General features: G+C 35.4%; 1 protein-coding gene across 4 annotated transcripts in view; it reads right to left on the reverse strand.

Annotated features, from left to right (window-relative positions):
* Positions 1-20,553, reverse strand: part of TFG (trafficking from ER to golgi regulator) — a 41,250-nt gene that overhangs the window by 12,415 nt on the left and 8,282 nt on the right. For all 4 annotated transcript variants that reach the window (XM_074332843.1, XM_019756526.2, XM_019756525.2 and 1 more), the window contains exons 4-5: positions 13,942-14,088; positions 5,068-5,235 (exon numbers count right to left, since the gene is read on the reverse strand). In XM_074332843.1, the coding sequence (XP_074188944.1) occupies positions 5,068-5,235; positions 13,942-14,088 (315 nt within the window). The remainder of the gene's footprint in view (positions 1-5,067; positions 5,236-13,941; positions 14,089-20,553) is intronic.

A 20,553-nucleotide genomic window follows, 5' to 3' on the forward strand; every position in this document is an offset into this window, starting at 1 on the left:
TACTTCCTAACGTTACTGTAAGGTTTATCCAATTAACATGATATCATCGATAGATCAATGTGATGTTTTATGGCTAGTCCGAGTGGTCCAGGTATTGTTGGACCATATTATGACTGCAGGGGGAAAAGTTAACTGTTTATGAGTTAACGAGCGCTTATAGCAAGTGCTTATAAAAATGGCTTATATAGCCAAAGCTTATGAAAGTGATTACCACTTAAAAGCTCCACATAAGTACTTGCTATTACCAGCAGACTAATTTCCCTGAGGGCAAACATCTGTTCCCTGTACTAGGCACACAGTTGGCAACTGACAACGCAGGTACTGAGGAGAACCTAAACCAGGATAACAGCAGTGGCAACGCAGAGCAACGCATGATTACCAAGTAACATGGACGACTGCTCCTGTGTACCACCATTCCACTGATACTTATATACATGCAGATCAACGCATACACACATCCCTCCTACAAAAGACACTGTTATTTTCCCCAGCATGTAACCTATTAGTTAATGTAGCGAATCCTATCTTTGTAATATTCATCCCTCCTTCCCATAGCTACATTCATTACTGTAGCCGAGTTTTTCACATCATACCTAAATAACTACAAGGTATCCTGGCATTTCCTATGTGTACAGGTTTTCTTCTTCAAGTCAACATACAAAGCTATCAGAAAAATGTCTTCAAATAATGTGAATTGTATTAATCATGTAATTCAGGTCTGGCATATACTATATTCTAATCAAAAATTTTAAGCCTGATCCCATATACAACTATTTACTTCTCTATCTGGCATTTCTTGAAGTCTTAAGTATTAAACTGTAATATTAAGTCATATTTCAGTTGCTCTAAAAATGTGTTTTTCAGATATCTCACGTCTGATGTCTTATTTTGCCAAGAACATATGTCATATACAAATATGTGTGTCTTCAGAATTTCACACAATTCTCTTAAGTGAAAAATCCCATAAAAGTACTGAAGGAAAAGAAAACAGACAGAATCCTGTATTTCCAGTTACTGATAATGGCAAAATAAACTGGTCAGGTAAACCCTCCCACAGGTAACAACTAAAAACCTGAACAAAATAGAGTAACCATTTGAAATTACTGGAAGTCAACCAAACATCGGCAGAAATCAGAAGAGTTTACCCCAATGGAATTAAAATGGGTAGGAATTGTAAGTCCTGACTTCTGCAGCTCCAACTACAATGCTAACTTCATGGCTGGCCAAGCAGCTGGAAATTAGAGGGGGAAACTTCTAAAGTAAGAGAGCCACCAAAGGAGTAAGATATAAAATCTGAGTACAAGCTCAGCCCCAAGTCCGCAGCTGACCATGGAGTTACCGTATTTCCCCGAAAATAAGACCGGATCTCATAATAATTTTTGCTCCAAAAGACACATTCAGGCTTATTTTCAGGGGATGTCTTATTTTTTCATGTACAACAATCTACATTTATTCATGTATAACGATCTACATTTATTCATTTATTCACGTAGAAAAATCTACATTTATTCAAATAGTCATGTCATCTTCCTCTGGAACATCGTCATAACTCTCCAAACCCCGAATTCCGGCTTGAATTTCTTGCAACTCCATTTCTTGTAGAACCACTGGCCCCAATCTCTCATGTCCAGCAACAGAGGTCTCCTTAAATGAGCACTTCTTGTCCATGTAGCCTGCTCGTAGTGCACTGGCAACACAGCTGTCAGTTATTTTATCCCATGAATTCTTCACCCAAGTCACGACCTCTTGCAGGCTAGGCTTCACAGAGTTTCCATGCTGATTTCTCTCCATTCTATTTTCAATGTAGTCATTGATTTCCATGTGCAAATGGTCCGTGAATGGCTGGTTTATTGTAATATCAAGAGACTGGAGACAGGCAATCATTTCTGCGGGAATCATGGTCTATTCTTCTCTCTACAAGGAAGTTCTTCATGTCTTTAGCGCAGTGAGTGCTGGCTGAATCCCAGACTAGCAGACCTCTTTGGCCACCGCAGTTAACACGTGGCAGCATTAAGTCAACCTACTTCCTTATAACTGCTTGTGTGCACCAGGCTTTTTCAGTTTCAAGAACATAAATGCCTGAAATACGGTCAACCTTGTCTTTCTTGCCCTTAGTGATGATTAGAGGTGGGGCTTTCTTTCCATCCAGACGAATTGCCAAAATACAGGTAACTCGTGCACTTTCGTAACCAGTGGAGGGAATATGGATTGACGATCACCCCTCTGATCAAACAGAGATCCTTGGCCCATAAACATTGCAGTTTCATCCATAGCTATCATGTTGGAGAGTTGGTATTTAGAAAAGTCAACACCATCAACAAAGGACTTGAATGCAAGTGCACGTTTAATAACTTCAGTATCTTCCGGCTTGAACAGTGTTGTTGATCTTAGAGACAGTTCTTATCACTGAAGGAAGCCACCCAGCCAGTGTTGTGATGCTTTGAATTCTTCTGGGGATATTTCTAACTGTGGTGCCATTGCAAGGGCAAATGCTTGAATATCAGCCCTGGGCACAACCAAAGCCTTTGCTTTCCTGTCAGCAATCCATTCACAGATGATGTCTTCCAGCTCAGGAAATAGTGGTTGCTAATCTAATCCACACTTGTGCTTCATCACATTTCCCTCGTCTACTTGTTGACTGAGGCTATCATACTCTCCTCGCCATTTTCAGACCATTCAGAGATTTAACTTCTTCTCTTTGCAAAAAGCCATTAAATTCTTGCCCCAGGAGTCCACCATGATTCCTTTCTTGTACTCAATAGAATAGCTTTCTTTTTGCACTCATCTTGTCTGGGGGTCAAAATATTATTCCCTTTAAATCTACCATTAAATCAAGTGTTAATTGAAGACTTACAAGACAGGAGTGTCAACAAAAATGATGATAGTTAATAATGATGGTCCACACAAAAGCAATGAAAAATTGCAGGCACCAAAATTCAGGAAACGTTTCTTTATTTCACATGAGTGCATTAAGCACGTCCATTACAACACACGACGTATTGAATTATGAAGATTCATATTAGACATAACCATGTCCATTCGTTATCAAGTGCACACGTGATTCCTGCGTTGTGTCTGTACTCCGATTGGTCATTCGGCAGTAAGTCTTGAGTTCATCTGTTTACATAGGCGTTTACCTCTCGTCCAAAGGTGCCTGCTTGGGTATTTACAAATACTAATTATCATTTATTTTAAGTATTAATGTCAATACTATTACTTATTTATATTTAATTATATATTATTATTTTATAATTCAATACGTCAATCATCGTGTGTTGCAACAGACATACTAAATGCGTCAGTCTGACTGATGATCTTAACGGGCTTATTTTTGGCGTAGGGCTTATACTATGAGCATCCTGAAAAATCATGATAGGGCTTATTTTTCCGATTAGGTCTTATTTTGGGGAAATACGGTAGGACCGGGGAGGGGAACACCCAAGAGGACTCAGAGCTAAAAAGAACTTAGCAGACATATCAGATGCTATACTCCACAGGAAGAATGAGTACCGTATTTTGCCGTGTATAATGTGTACTTTTTTGCCCAAATTTGTGAGGGAAAATAAGAATGCACATCATACATGGGTAGTACTAATTCTGTATCTATATAAATGTTTTTAATTCTTTTATTTATGCTTATGAGTTAAAAATGTAACTCTAGAAATCAATAACAATATCCACACGCACAACATTAATAATACCCTGGAATATGATCATTGGTTTTTTTGAACTTATGACGAACTTGCAATGATGAAGAGTTCTTGGCCTTCCATGATGCGTAAATATCATACATTTGTTACTGGTAAATAAAATTTCTTATACTTTCTATCTATTCTTGTGTTTTGTAATTACGGTGTTTCCCCGAAAATAAGACTGAGTCTTATATTAAGTTTTGCTCCAAAAGACCCATTAGGGCTTATGTTCAGGGGATATCCTCCTGACAAATTATGCTAGGGCTTATATTCCGGTTAGGTCTTATTTTTTGGGAAACACGGTATTTGTTATATAAAATTTCTTGTACCATGTTAAAAAATAAATGCTAAAATTCCTTTATAATACAAAAAGCAAGTACCTAAATGTAAACAAATAAAAATTTGATTAAAAAAATTAAAAGATTTTTTTCCTGAAAGTTTGGGGCAAAAACGTGGATGCACATTATACACTGCAAAATACTGTAGTCTGAGTCCATACAATTAACATTTCAAAGCAGCTATTATAAATATTTTTAAAGAATTAAACAAAAATGCATTCACTGAATTAAAAGGAAATAGTCTTCATGAATGTAAAGGTAAGCGATCAACAGGAAAATAAATCTATAAAAAGAACCAAATGAAAATTCTACAGCTGAAAACACAATAAAAATTCACTAGAAAGGTTCCACAGCTGATTGGAAATGGCCGAAAGAATCAGTGAACTCGAAGAGAGTTCAATAGAAAGCATCGAATCTGAAGAAGAGAAAAAAGAATGAAGAAAAATGAACCTCAGAGACCAATGGACAATATTAAGCTCTCCAATGTATGTGTAATTAGAACCCCAAAAGAGAGAAAGCAGCAGAAAAAATATTGAATGACAAAAAAATAAAAAGGAAGAAATCATAGGATAGGTGCTGGAGGTTAAAAACATTCATATAAAAGGACTCGCTACACTAAAGCAATTTAACCAGAAATCTACATTTAAATTTCTCTAATTTAAGATCAGAGGAAAGACTAAGACAACAAATATAATTTTAATCCTAAAACAGATGAAAAATATTACAAAACATTTCTGATTTTTAAAAAATAAACTTTGATTTCTACTTTTAATAAAATTTACCTAAACCAAACAGTGTTATTCTATAAAAAGGAGGGATCTACTGAAGGGAAGAGGTCATGAGAAGCTTTCTGGGGTGCTAGAAATCACCTACATCTTTTACATAGTCGGTGTTTTATATCGCTGTATACATATGTAAAATTTATTAAACTGCACCCTTAAGATTTGTGTACCTCACTAAATCCAAGTCCCTTCTATTTAAAGAAAAGGGAGGGAAGGAAGAAGATACAGAATGAAGGATGGAAGGGACTAACTTACCTGAAACCTGATCATCTGTTAAGCCAAACGCTGACATGACATTTTTATTGATTTCATCTTGGTTTTTTAAAGGATCAAAAGCTGACATACTTGCTGCCATAACCTGAGTAGACTGTTTCCCAGAAGAATCAGAAGCAGCAGGCTTTTCTTCCCTACCATCCACAGTATCTGTAAGAGGAAAAAAAACAAAAACTTGTTTCCATTTTACGTGTACTCAATAAGGGCTAACAAATACAAGATAGGGAAAATACATTATGTGCATATAGTCTGGAATGTTAAAAGTATCTCTGAATGCAGGATCATAGAGAATTCTATTTCTTTATACCTGTTTATATTTAAACCTTTAAAATCGGAAGGTCAAAAAGAAATATAAATAATAGCTTTTTAAAAGAAATTATATCAACCTCCTCTCCTAATTATTAAATGAGAAAAAAAACACAACCTCCTTAACAGAGAGAAACATTTTACCCTTTTTCCTTTTTATTTTGGAGTCCCAAGACCTACATCCTAGTATCAGATACATACTGGGTACTAATGCTACTTTATTTTGTAAAAGGATAAGAAGCTTAAGTAATGTTATTAATTTTTATGTTTTATTTTTTACTTGTCTATTGGTCTGTTAATAAATTACATGGAAATCTCAAACCAACCAATACATTAAACACACACTTTTACCTTGCTATGTCTTCTTTGAAAATAGTCATTACTCACAAATTTAAAACTATGCTTTTCTTCTAAGGATACTAAGGTACTCAACAGGCATTTATATTATTACATTGTAGAAAAAAAGGGGTTCAAGAATAACCTACATTTTACAAATGGGAACCTGAGGCCAGGATATCAAAAGCAAAATAAACAAGTAAAAAGTACATTGCTAACCATTTACTCAAATAATAGACATCATTAATATTTTTGTTACCAAGCACGTAAATGTATATCAGTTATTAGATCACCTCTGTGATCAAGACAAAAATTTATCTTGTGAAAAACTATAATACTTAAGTGGAATATAAGCACACGTGTGCTTACAGCGCTCATTCATTCCTATCATTCCACTGGTTACACTAGTATTTCCTAAATTTCTGAAAGAACACTCCTATAATATTTCTTTAAACTAAGTCTACCAGATATCCATCATCCTCACCAATTTCCTTCCTCTAATTCCAAGGCTACACCTCAAGAGCACATCACACCAATCTTAGGAATTATTCCCCCTCACACTACTACCTTCCATTACCTATGCATCCTTCCACATAGTGCAAACTAGATCCATCAGGAAACACAATATATGTCCCCTAGCCTACTAGTTGCTCCATCAGTTGCTAGAGCTACTGCAACAGGTCAAGGTAGTATATCTAAGGGAGCCTACACATCATTTGCCTCAAAAGAGGAAATAGATGTTCAAGAACCACTGCAGAGGTACAGCACTGAAGAACACAGGTAGCTGCATATTTTGGGGGGAGGGCAAGCCACATGGTTCTAAAGAGTATGATAGGTGACTGCAGTTTTGTGGATCACACTTTCAGTTTCTGATATACTTTTTTGGTTTACTTTATGCCATTTTTCTTGAAAAGATTATTAAATCAGGATATGTTTTAAAGAGCTTATACGCTTAGGAAAATTCCCTACAAGGTAGGCAGTCAAGAGGTAAGTAATTTTACTAAGTACAGGAGCAGAAACAAAAATAAATTACAACCATCTCTGAAAATGAAGCACTATATGTATTATTCAATTCATTATGTAACTCAGGACACAATGACAACATGGCCACACAAAGAAACAGTATATGATATATTTCAAGATGCAAAGACGCAGGCAACTTTAATATCTTTTACATAAGTGAGAAGTTAACAATAAAACATGAAAATAAAGAATTGAAAAAAAAAAAAAAGAGGTACGTCAAGAGATAAGTGAGAACAGAAAGGTTGTTTCACCAAAACCAAAAAGTTTATAGTTCTATCCCATAGAGCAGACGTAGGCTATGCAGGTCATTTCTGCACAGTATTGGCTATACTTGCTGAATTTTGATCTAGGTTTCATAATATTCTAGAGATGCTTAAATCCCATGAAATCACATGCAAATGTTATGTCAGCATCTATGAATTCTTCTGGGAAAGTGCTCAAAAATTTTCTTCAGATTCTTGACCTAAAATTGGAGCTTTATGTTTAGAGAGATGAAGTTGGAAAAGTCCTGAAATGTAAGTGGTTTCATCATAAAAAGGCTAGGAGAATCTCATTATAGTATTTCAGCAAATCTCCATTATGTTCTGAAATACAGAGGTGGAACTAGAAATTAATAATCAATCACCAAATATTTACTGAGCATCTGTCATTAACACAGTTTCATGTGTCTGGAGGAAGAGAAGAAAAGGGAAACTACGGAAAATGCATCTTTATTTTAACTAACTAAAGAAAACAAAATACCAAAATTTTAATGAAGCCATAAAACAGAGTATCTCAGAACCTAGAGGTTGCAAGGGATTACGTAATGCCGCTTTTCCACAAAATCGTTTGCTATTAAGCCCCTTTGTATGCAGTCATCCAGACTCAGTTAAGTTTTAATCATGTAAAACTTAAATGCAAAAACAAAAAATATTTTTTTTAAAGTTTACTTAAGTGTAGCATCTAAGAATATTAAAAATTGAGGAAAGCAGTTTAAAATATACTTTCAAATCATAATACATACTTAAATTTCAGTCTACATTTTAAAATATATTTGGTCCCGTAACTATATGTAATTTCCAAATCTGTTGATAAACCTTGCTTTCTCTGAATATAAATAGTACACATCATCTATAAAATGGAAAAAAATAAATTTTTCTTTGCATCATTATTAAAACTTGTGTTTAAGATAAACTTTACAACACATTTGAATGTACTAATCTAAAATTATGTTTTACTTGAAACTACTTCACATACAACTGAAACAATTTCAATTCCTAAGGTTCACTAATTAACTGTTATACTGAAAAGGGTTAAGAGTCAAAGGGGTTCGAACACTGACCTATGCCACAAATCCAGGAGTCTAACACTAGATATAAAAACATCAGCTGGAGAGCACTTTAAACATGGGAACCCCAGGTCCTGCCCTCCAACAGGTCTATAAGATCCAGGAATTGGTATAATCAAATCTCCCACATGTGAGTACTAGCACAGAGGCAATAAGACAGGGTGACACTGAGAGTGCCATCCTGCTCCTACTGAAGAAGAGTTTTAAAAAAAGAAATGCATGGACCGACATCATGAAAATGGCGGCGTGATGTGAGCTTCTGTAAAGCTACCCTGGAATTTACAACAAATAGAACATTAATAACTCCACAAAGGACTCCCTGCACAGCAGATAGGCAAGCCCACTACTGAATTCACCTAAAGGTGGGCGATTCGCACCAGTGCGAGAGGAGGGAAGGGAGAAGTGCGGAGACGGAGCCCCGTGGGCACAGGACGCAGACCTAGCTCAGTGCTCCGAGCTCGCTGCTTCCCGGAACTACCGCAGCTGCGGGAGAGGGAAGAACTCGGACTGCTACAGCTCTGCTTATGACCCACAGGGCTGAGGGGGCAGCATATAACTCAGCTGAACCCAACACTCACGGCAGAGACCTTGGAGAAAAGACTGAGGGAAGCAGGCTGAAAACGGTGGTTTAAGCCCTCACTGCCGAACAGAGAACGGAGCCTTAGGCACTGAGACTAGCCGCCCCTCCCTCCCCTCCCAGAGCTCGCCCCGCCCCACTGCCCGGTGCTAGAAGCAGAACAGTAGCATTGTCAGATCAAAAGAACAGAATATTTGCTGTTCTGAGAACTGTGGATGGCAGACACAGATTCACAGCCCAACTAGTTCTGGCAAAGGGGAGGGAGCTGTGGAAGCAGGACCGGCTGTGGTGGTGGTCGCCGCCATTGCTCTGGGCCACCTCTCACAACTCACCGCCCCCCGCCCCCAAGGTCCCCACCTGTCTGGGCAGATCCCTGCAGAAGTAAACAGAACTGCTAAAACACAGGGGCTCTGAATCTGGTGCAGGAAGAGCTTTGGAACATCAAAAGCTCTCCACATACCCACACAGACACTGCGCCCTGTGACCCAGGTGAACTATTAACAGAGGAGAAGCCCGTCTCCCAGGGAATCCCCCCATTCTGTGAGAAGCTGGAATAGTGCAGAGAAAACATAGCACTACCGTGTGAGAGAGAAAAAAAGGCTGCAGTCGGAGAGAAATAAAACATTCTACCAACAAGTACTGGAAAACAAAAGAAAGACCGCTTCCTATCAACCTGTTGCAGAAGCCACTCCTGTAGATGTCTAGGAAGAGAAATAATAAATCAGTATTTGCCATGAACAACCAAGGCAACAAGACAGCTCAGAAAGAAAGTGAAAAGTCTCCAGAAAAGGAACTTAAAGATATGGAGGCTATTCGACTACCATCAACAGGGACAATTTGTGGCAACCAAAACATAAAAAGGGGGAGAGTAAAAGCCTCAACCGGAATATGGGAATGGAGAAAGTAAGCGTGCTGAAGAAAATGGAATACTCTAAATATCAAACTTTCTTTTACATAAATTTAACGGTAACCACTCAAAAAAAATCCAGAACTGAAATATATACTGTAATAAAAGAAGAAACAGGGAAACATGATAGAATACCACCACACAGAAATAATAGACAACAACAAAAAGGCAAAGAAACAATGGAGACACAGCCTTACCAGAAAACTAAAGATAGAATGACAGGAAATCCTCACATATCAATAATCACCCTAAATGTAAATGGACTGAACTCACCAATAAAAAGGCACAGAGTAGCAGATTGGATCAAAAAACTAAACCCAACCATATGCTGTCTCCAAGAGACACGTCTCAGCTACAAGGACAAGCATAGACTCAAAGTGAAAGGGTGGAAATTGACACTCCAAGCAAATGGTACCCAGAGAAAATCAGGTGTAGCCATAATGGTATCAGATGAAACTGACTTCAGGGTGAAAAAGATAACAAGAGACAAAGATGGACATTTCATAATGGTAAAGGGGACTATACAACAAGAAAACATAACAGTCATCAATATTTATGCCCCCAATCAGGGAGCACCAAAATATACCAAGCTACTACTAACAGAACTAAAGGGAGAAATTGACCAAAACACAATTATACTAGGGGACTTAAACACATCATTGACAGCTATGGATAGATCATCCAAAAAGAAAATAAATAACGAAATAGCAGCCCTGAATGACACATTAGATGAAATGGACATAATTGACATATATAAGGACTTCATCCTAAAACATCAGACTATACATTCTTTTCTAGTGTACATGGAACATTCTCAAGGATAGACCATATATTGGGACATAAAATCAGTCTCAACAAATTTAAGAACACTGAAATCATAGCAAGCATATTCTCTGATCACAAGGCTTTGAAATTGGGTATCCACTGCAAAAAGAAAGCAGGAAAAAACACAAATACATGGAGATTAAACAACATACTTTTAAAGAAGGACTGGGTCAAAGAAGAAATTAGAGGAGCGATCAAAAGATACATAGAAACAAATATCAATGAAAATACATCCTACCAAAAGTTTTGGGATGCAGCGAAAGCAGTTTTAAGAAGGAAATTTATCTCATTACAGGCTGATCTCAAGAAACAAGAAAAATCCCAAATAAATAACCTCATGTTACACCTTAAAGAACTAGAAAAAGAAGAACAAGTGAAACCCAAGGTCAGCAGAAGAAAGGAAATAACAAAAATCAGAGCAGAACTAAATGAAATAGAGAACAAAAAGACAATAGAATAAATTAATGTGACAAAGAGCTGGTTCTTTGAAAAGATTAACAAAATTGACAAACCCTTGGCTAGACTCACTAAGATAATAAGAGAGAAGACACTAATTAACAAAATCAGAAATGAAAAAGGGGAAGTTATCACGGACACCACAGAAATACAAAGGATCATCCAAGAATACTATGAAGGACTATATGCCACCAAATTCAATAACCTAGAAGAAATGGACAAGTTCTTAGAAACATATAGCCTTCCAAGGCTGAACCATGAAGAACTGGAAAATCTAAACAGACCGATCACCAGTAACTAAATTGAATCAGTCATCCAAAACCTTCCCAAAAGCAAAAGTCCGGGACCAGATGGCTTCACTAGTGAATTCTACCAAACCTTCAAAGAGGATCTAATACCAATCCTGCTCAAACTCTTCCAAAAAATTGAAGAAGAGACAGTACTCCCTAACTCATTTTATGAGGCCAACATTACCCTGATACCAAAACCTGGTAAGGACAGCACAAAAAAAGAAAACTACAGACCAATATCTCTGATGAATACAGATGCAAAAATCCTAAACAAAATTCTAGCAAATCGAATACAACAATGCATTAAAAAGATTTTTCATCACGACCAAGTGGGGTTCATCCCCGGGGCACAAGGATGGTTCAATATCCGCAAATCGATCAATGTGATACATCACACAAACAAAATAAAGGACAAAAATCATATGATTATATCAATTGATGCAGAAAAAGCATTTGACAAGATACAACATCCATTTATGATTAAAACACTTAGTAAAATAGACATAGAAGGAAAATACCTTAACATAATAAAGGCCATATATGACAAACCCTCAGCTAATCTCATAATTAGTGGTGAAAAACTGAAGCCCTTTGCTATGTTCAGGAACACGACAGGGCTGTCCCCTATCACCTCTGCTTTTCAACATAGTGTTGGAAGTCCTTGCCAGAGCAATCAGGCAAGAGAATAAATGGCATCCAAATTGGGAATGAAGAAGTTAAATTACCACTCTTTACAGATGACATGATGCTATATATAGAAAACCCTAAAGACTCCACCAAAAAGCTATTAGAAACAATCAACGAATACAGTAAAGTTGCGGGCTACAAAATCAACGTACAAAAGTCCATTGCTTTCCTATATACTAACAATGAAATCTCAGAAAAAGAAATACAAAAAACAATTCCTTTTGCAATTGCAGCAAAAAGAATAAAATACCTAGGAATAAACTTAACCAAGGATGTGAAGGACCTATATGCTGAAAACTATAAGACATTTTTGAAAGAAATTGAAGAAGACACAAAGAAATGGAAAGACATTCCGTGCTCATGGATTGGAAGAATCAACATAGTTCAAATGGCCATATTACCCAAAGCAACATACAGATTTAATGCAATCCCCATCAAAATCCCAATGGCATTTTTTAAAGAAATAGAACAAAAAATCACCAGATTTGTTTGGAACCACAAAAGACCCCGAATAGCCAAAGCAATCTTAAGAAAAAAGAACTATAATGGAGGTATCACACTTCCTGACTTTGGCTTGTACTCCAATGTACTACAGGGCTACAATAATCAAAACAGCATGGTATTGGCAGAAAAACAGACACATAGACCAATGGAATAGAATTGAGAACCCAGAAGTATAACCACATAAATATGGACAGATAATTTTGACAAACAAGCTAAAAACATGCAATGGAGGAAAGACAGCCTCTTCAATAAATGGTCCTGGGAGAACTGGATAGTCACGTGCAAAAGAATGAAACTGGACTGCGACCTGTCACCAAAATTAATGTACCAAAATTAATTCAAAATGGATCAAAGACTTAAGCATAAGACCTGACACAATAAACTGCATAGAAGAAAACATAGGTACTAAACTTATGGACCTTGGGCTCAAAGAGCATTTATGAATTTGACTCCAAAGGCAATGGAAGTAAAAGCTAAAATAAACGAATGGGACTATATGAAACTTAAAAGCTACTGCACAGCAAAAGCTACCATCAACAAAATAAAGAGGCAACCAACTGAATGGGAGAAGATTTTTGCAAACTGTGCCTCCGTTAAGGGGCTAGTATCAAAAATATACAAGGAACTCATGAAACTCAACAACAAAAAAGCAAACAAACCAACTGAAAAATGGGCAGAGGACCTGAAGAGACATTTCTCCAAAGAGGACATACAAATGGCAAATAGACATATGCAAAAATGCTCAACATCACTAATCATCAGAGAAATGCAAATAAAAACCACAATGAGATATCACCTCACCCCAGTCAGAATAGCTATCATCAACAAGACAAATAGTACCAAGTGTTGGAGAGGCTGTGGAGAAAAAGAAACCCTCATACACTGTTGGTGGGAATGCAGACTGGTGCAGCCACTATGGAAGGCAGTGTGGAGGTTCCTCAAAAACTTACGAATAGAATTACCATATGACCCAGCAATCCCTCCCCTGGGTATCTACCCAAAAAATCTGAAAACATTTATACATAAAGACACGTGTGCTCCAATGTTCATTGCAGCTTTGTTTACGGTGGCCAAGACATGGAAACAACCAAAATGTCCTTCGATAGATGAATGGATAAAGAAGTTGTGGTATATATACACAATGGAATACTATTCGACGGTAAGAAAGGATGATATAGGAACATTTGTGACAACATGGATGGCTCTTGAGAGTATGATGCTAAGCGAAATAAGTCAGGCAGAAAAAGCAGAGAACCACATGATTTCACTGATATGTGGTATATAAACCAAAAACAACAAGAGAACAAGACAAACAAATGAGAAACAAAAACTCATAGACACAGACAATAGTTTAGTGGTTACCAGAGGGTAAGGGGGGGTAGGGGGGTGGGAGACGAAGGTATGGGGGATCAAATATGTGGTGACGGAAGGAGAACTGACTCTGGGTGGTGAACACACAATGGGATTTATAGATGATGTAATACAGAATTGTACATCTGAAATCTATGTAATTTTACTAACAATTGTCACCCAATAAATTTTTAAAAAATAAAATAAATAAATAAAGCAAAAAAGATATAAGAACAATAAATCAGAATAAATTGGATTCACAATCTACCATTTTCAGGAATATTGGTGGAAGGTCCAGGTTCCCCAGGTGGTTCCAAACTATCCAATAAGCGATTCACTTTATTTCGAAGTTCTATCAGTTCTCGACGAAGATATTTCACCTGACTTGATTCAAGGGGTCTTGGTTGGCCATTAACTGGAATGTAAGCATTAATTTGTGTAAACTTAGGAAATGTTGTTGAATAAGTACATCAACAGAAGAATATGCAATAAGAAAAGATAAATATAACTTCTTTAAAAAGTGAAAGAAAATCAAACAAGACATATTGATATTATTTGAATGGTAACTCGTTAAGACAAGGATTCTTTATTGCTAATAATTTATTTTTTGGAAAAAATAAGTATCCATCAGTCTTTCTTGATGCCAGATCTATGGCTTATGACCATATTGGTTAAAGAAAACAAAACAAAAAAAGTTTATTATAAGAATTCAACTAAGTAAAATAAATTAAAACTTACAGAAAGCTTTAATATATTTTAATAGAAATCATACACCTTCAAAAGTTTATTTTAAGGAACCCTATTATTTTACATTCTTGAAATAATAAAGTGAACACCTTACTCTATACCTAAATGTTAAAAGGTACAACATGACTAATAGGTTTGTTATCCTTTGTCTACTTTTGACCCAGAAAAAAAAAAAAAAAAAAAAAGCTACCTAAAATAACTGACCTAAAAAGTAACCTATTAAAAAAAAAAAAAATGCAGAAATCATGAATACACATCACCACTATCCTTAAATGTAGTTATAGCTGACCCCTGAACAACATGAGTTCGAACTGTGCAGGTCCACTTATACGTGGATTTTTCTCAATAAGCAGTATTAAGTATTTTCTCTTAAGATTATAATAACATTTTATTTTCTCTAGATAAGAATACAATACAAAATACATACAACACAAAATACATGTTAATTGTTTATGTTATCTGTAAGGCTTCTGGTCAACAATAGGCTATTAGTAGTTAAGGTTTCAGGCAGTCCAAAGTGATATGCAAACTTTTGACTGTGGGGGAGGGTGCTCCTAATCCCTGCATTGTTCAAGATTAACTGTACTTCCAAAAGCAGTACGTAAGCATCAAAAACTCAGAGATTATTCAATAATCATTAGACGTTTTTTAATGAAGCCCACATTACCTCATTTAATTACCCATTTTGTCCAAACTGACTTTCAGTTGATTTAAAAAAAACAAAATCCTTCATTTAGCAACAAAGACTGTCACCACTGAGGTTACTAAAAATACATATATAAAATGTGACACAAGGCTCTGAATGTAAACCACAAGATAGGAGTTCAAAAATTTAACTAAAACGCTTTATGCACTGCCAGGACACATATACATAATACAAATCCCAAAGCACCATATTAGAAAAGGAAATCTATTTGAAAATAAAAGTTCAGGGAGATTTGTTAATATTTCAAACATCAATTCACAAATATAAGCTTTTAGAAGACAAACCACCAGTATTTTACATATACCCTATATAGTTATGAGGAAGTGCGATATAATCTCTTACCTATATCAATTAATTATTGGCTTTTATTGGGTATTACTGGTTTCTCTCTATTACCTGAAAAAGAGAGGGAGAAAAAAAAAAAAAAAAAAACCAGCTCCTCACAGCCAGGTCCTGGCCTGGCACTTTAAGTCAGGCCTTAGTGTTGCTACAAGCTGCCTGGCACTCACAGGTAATGAATAATTTCAAATAAGTAGAAGAGATCATTCTGTGTGATCAAGACAAAAACACAGCCACTCCAAAATCATGTGAGAACCCAAGACAAAAACAAGAACTTTGACCAAAACACAAATCTGACCAAACATTTCTGGCTAATATGAGTGACTGCTATGGTTTTAACACTGCAGCTTTAACCTCAATTCATTCCTCCCACCTTCTGAATAAGATTTACTAAGAAACCCAATCACAAGACCACCCCCAACCCCACTTCCCTGATAGTATCCAATTTGGGGCAAAGCCCCACTTCCTTGAACCTTATCCAAAACCACCTAAAACTGGCCCAAGCCCTACTGAATTATCCTTTCTAACACACTTTCATTGAGACACCAGTTGTCCTCCATGGTGTTCATTCTCCCTCGCTGCAAAGTATTTGTAGTTATGCCTTTTCATTTCTAATATTGCTTATTTGTGTCTTCTGTTTTCTTAATCTTAATAGATTTGCTAATTGTACCTTTTCAAAATTGTTGATCCTATCAATTCTGACCTCTAGTCATCTCTGCTCTGTATTATTTTCTTCCTTCTAAGTTATTTGGGCTTACTTTGTTCTTTTGTATTTAACATTGAGGTATAAAATAAATGCAAATACACCAAACTTTGTTCAACTACAGCTGTGGTCCTGGTGGTCTTTTGCTGAAGCACACTGATCTATCTTACCAGAACTTTTGAGAACCCGGCATACATACATATCCATAACATGACCTATGATCTGAAGTCATCTACTTAGTGGTTTTAGAACACCATCTGCTATATAATACTCAGTTAAAAGCTTCAATTCCCTATTCCATAATTATGTATTTTATTAGTGTGAATATAACTTTGACTTTAATGAAATATTTAAAGCACACAAAAAGATATAAACTCATTAAATATGTCTTCATCAAATCTTAACATTTTTCTCTTTGCTCCTGATCACTAAGAAATAAAATACAGACATAACTAAATCTCTTGGCTACCTCTCCCCAAAACCTATCGCCCTGCCTTATGATTTAAAGTTTTTTTTTCCTATAACAATCTTTCCTCACTAATCTCATTATCTTCTTGTTATAATTAGTCTTTTAGTTAATTCTATAATCCTTTTATTTTAGGGTATACAGCAATTGTTCTGTGTGACAGCTGCCCACTTCTATTCCTGATTTGCTATGATTTTTTAACATGATTGTGGTATGTATTCTTTTTCTTTATAGAGAAGATGGTTCATTTTTTCTCCCTTAACCTGTTATATGGAAAGTGGTATTAACAGATATTCTTATTTAAACCAATCTCGTAGTCCGGGGATGAACAATCTTGGCAATGGTATATTTTAATATTCACTGCTGAATTTGAATTATTAATATTATTTAGTATTTTGTATCTCTGTTTAAACCCAAGACTGGTCTGTCTTTTCCTCGGTTGGGTTTCATGTTAAGGTTATAGTAACCTCGTAAAATGAATTACTGCATATTCCCCCTTTGCCCATTCTCTGGAATAGTTTGTATAATTTGGGCTCATCTGTTCCTTAAATATTTGGTAGAATAATTGGGTTGAGTTCTTTAATGTTGATAGGGACAATCGAATTTGCCACTTTTGAAACACTTAGTGTATTAAATTCACCTAGGAAACAGTCCATGTCATCTGAGTTTTCAATTTTTTTTTAATTAAAATTTATTGGGGTGACAAATGGTTAGATTACATAGGTTTGAAGTGTACAATTCTATAATATATCATCTATACATCACATTATGTGTTCATCACCCAGTCAGTTCTCCTTCCATCACTATATATTTGACCCGAGTTTTCAAATTTTAATATTCACAGTAGTCATAACAGATTTTTTAAATTCTACTTTATTTCTAGTTATGGCCCTTTTCATTTCTAATATTGCTTATTGTGCCTCCTTTTTTCTTAACTAATTTTAATAGAGGTTTGTCAATTCCATCTTTTCAAAATTGTTGATCCTATTACTTCTCTGACTTTTAGCTCATTTCTGCTCTTTATTATGTTATTCCTTCTAGGTTATTTGGGCTTACTTTGTTCTCTTGTATTAGGCTATAAAGATCCCTTGAAGTATCACTTTAGCACCCACTAAAAAGTTGTTATGTAGAAGTCTTCACTATTTCTAGGTCCCATTATGATTTTTTTGACTTATTTTAAAAACTTATTTTTACCTTCAAAAGTATGGAAGTTTGGGTTATCATGATTGTCCAATGGTTTCTAATGAGGCCAGAGAATATGATCTCTAGGACATCTCTGATATTTAATGAGATTTGTTGAAAAACCCAGTATATGGTCAACTTTTTAAAATGTTCAAATGTACTCAAAAGAACTATATCCATTCCTGATTGATAGACGCGTAAGATCAAGCCTGTATATGTTTGATTTAAATTTTTTCTATCCTCATGTATAGTGTTGAGCCTACTTGATCTATAAGTTTCTGAGAAAAGAGTATTAAAAGCCCTCCTATGATTACAAATTTGTTCATTTTTCCTTTTTCTGTCAATTTTTCCTTAGGGAAAACTAAGGCTATGATGCTAAGTGTTCAGAATTGTTATATATTCCCAGTGAATTATTCTTTTTGTCATTATGAAGTCACTATTAATGAAGTTTTTCTTAAGAGTTTATTCTGTTAATATTAACAATTAGCTTTGAGTTTATCTAACATATTTGTTTCTAGCTCTTTACTTTCAAACTTTGCATAATAATCTTTTATTATGTCTTTTACAATCAACATGTAACGAGATTTGATCCTTAACTCCAGTAAGAGTCTGATTTTTAACTATATGTTCAGTCCGTGTATGTGTATTGTGGTTAGTACTTTGTGTTTTCTATTTATCAAGCTTTCTCTCTGCTTCCTTTTCTCCTTCCTCACTGTAAGTACCCTTTGTTTCTTTTCCCTCTGCTGGCTATTTCTAGTCTTTCAACAATCACTCTTACATGCATACTTCAGTTTAAAAATCTAAAGTTAATTACTATCCTCTCCCCAAACAATACAAGTCTTCAAAATATTTTAATTCCTATCATCCCCTACTGTCTTACATATAATTATTGCTAGGTATTTTTGTCCCGTCTTGTTTTTATATTCATAAAACTATGATTGTTTTTAAAAATCCGTGCTCATTTAAATTTACACAGTTTAACCAGTTTATTTGTTCACAATTTCTTGCATCTTTCACCATTCTTCTGGATTCAATTTCCTTCTTGTTGAAAAATCATTTTTAAAAATTATTTTAACAATGGTCCATAAGTAGTAAATTCTCAGTCTTTGTTTGAAAACATTTTTATTTTCCCTTATTCCTGAAGTTTAATAGACTATAGAATACTACTTTTCTACTTACTTTTTCTGAACAGTTTGAAGATGTTATTCTATTTTCTTCTAGTTTCTATCATTACTACAAAGAAGTCTAACAGTCTAATTGCTTTGTAGGTCTTATTCTCTCAGTCTACTTCTAAGATTATCTCTTTGACTTATATATTTGCCAGTTTCATGACAACATGCCCAATGGAGATTTATTTTCACTTGTCCTTCTCAGGACTCACTGTGCCTCCTAAATCGAAGGGTTTATATCTTTTATAGTTCTAAAAACGTATCTAGCTATTATCTCCTCATATATTTACACTCTCCCATTATCTCCTCCTTTGTAGCCTTAATGGAAAATAGGCTGGACTTTCTCATTCTCAAATTCTCTGATTTTCTCCATCTCTGTGTTTTTGTGCTTTATTCTGTAATTTCTTTGGACTACCTTCCAGTTCACTAATTACCTCTTACTAATCTGTTCTATCCGCCCACTTTGTACTTAATTTCAATGATCATATTTTTCATTTCCAAAAGTTACCTCATAGTGCTTTACTCTTATTTCTTCTTTTATGTCTAATAACTTTTAACACATATTTTATAATTATCACTTCAATCAACTTAAGTTCTTGGAAGTCTAATCCTACTATTAGTTGTATCTATTGTTTCTTGCTTAGATTGTTTTACGTGTCTCACAGTTTTAAACTCTAAATTCATCAGTAGCATTTTGTCTGTGAAAAGCCTGTGTAACCTGGATTAAGAACATACCCTTCCAGAGAGATTTTTGCCATCGTTTCTTGCTACTTTTTATGGTAGTATCTGTGTTTGAGAGCTCCCAAACTGTGCAAATAGTTTAAATGTAAACCCAACCCACCTAAGGACCATGGTTATGAATCTTCAAGGGAGCCTTCGCAAACCCGACAGTCCAGAGTATTTCCTCTATCTTTGACTTTTCCTGTATCAATGGAGATTTTACTTCTGCAATATCCAATATTCTTTTTGAGAGTATAGCCTAGTAACGGTCTAGAAATCAAGGTCTATACCACGTAGACATCAAATGCCAAGTCCACAGGTTATGTAGACTAAAACCTTCACTATCACCACCAAATCACCCCAAGTCTCAGCTTTTGGTACTTCAGACCCTGGTTTTTAATTCCATCTATTTGTTCCCTGGACATTTCCTTTACTCTCCTGAGCAAGTTTAGGGACATAATTCAGAAAATATATTTGTAATAGTTTATCTCGTACATCCTCAGTGTTTCAGGAAGGAGGGTTTTCAGTTTACCGAATATGCCTAATAGTTGGCCAAAGGTGGTAAGTACTTTAGATTCAATATATTATAAACACACCTGTTATTTTTTAAAAAATTATTAAACATTTTTTGTTATTAGCATTTTAAAGTCTGATTCATATTCACCATTCCTAGATGGAGATGAAATAGATACAAATTAAATCAACTGGGATGATCATATTTCATGGAACTGTAAGGTTCAGTGCTAAACAAAACGCTAAATTTAAAAAATTTTTTAAGTGCAAAACAAAACATTCAGAAAAAAAGTTCACATTTTATTTTTCACATAATCATGCTAACACTTTCACTC

This window comes from Rhinolophus sinicus, linkage group LG01 (assembly GCF_036562045.2).
Source record: "Rhinolophus sinicus isolate RSC01 linkage group LG01, ASM3656204v1, whole genome shotgun sequence".
Classification (NCBI taxonomy): Eukaryota; Metazoa; Chordata; class Mammalia; order Chiroptera; family Rhinolophidae; genus Rhinolophus; species Rhinolophus sinicus.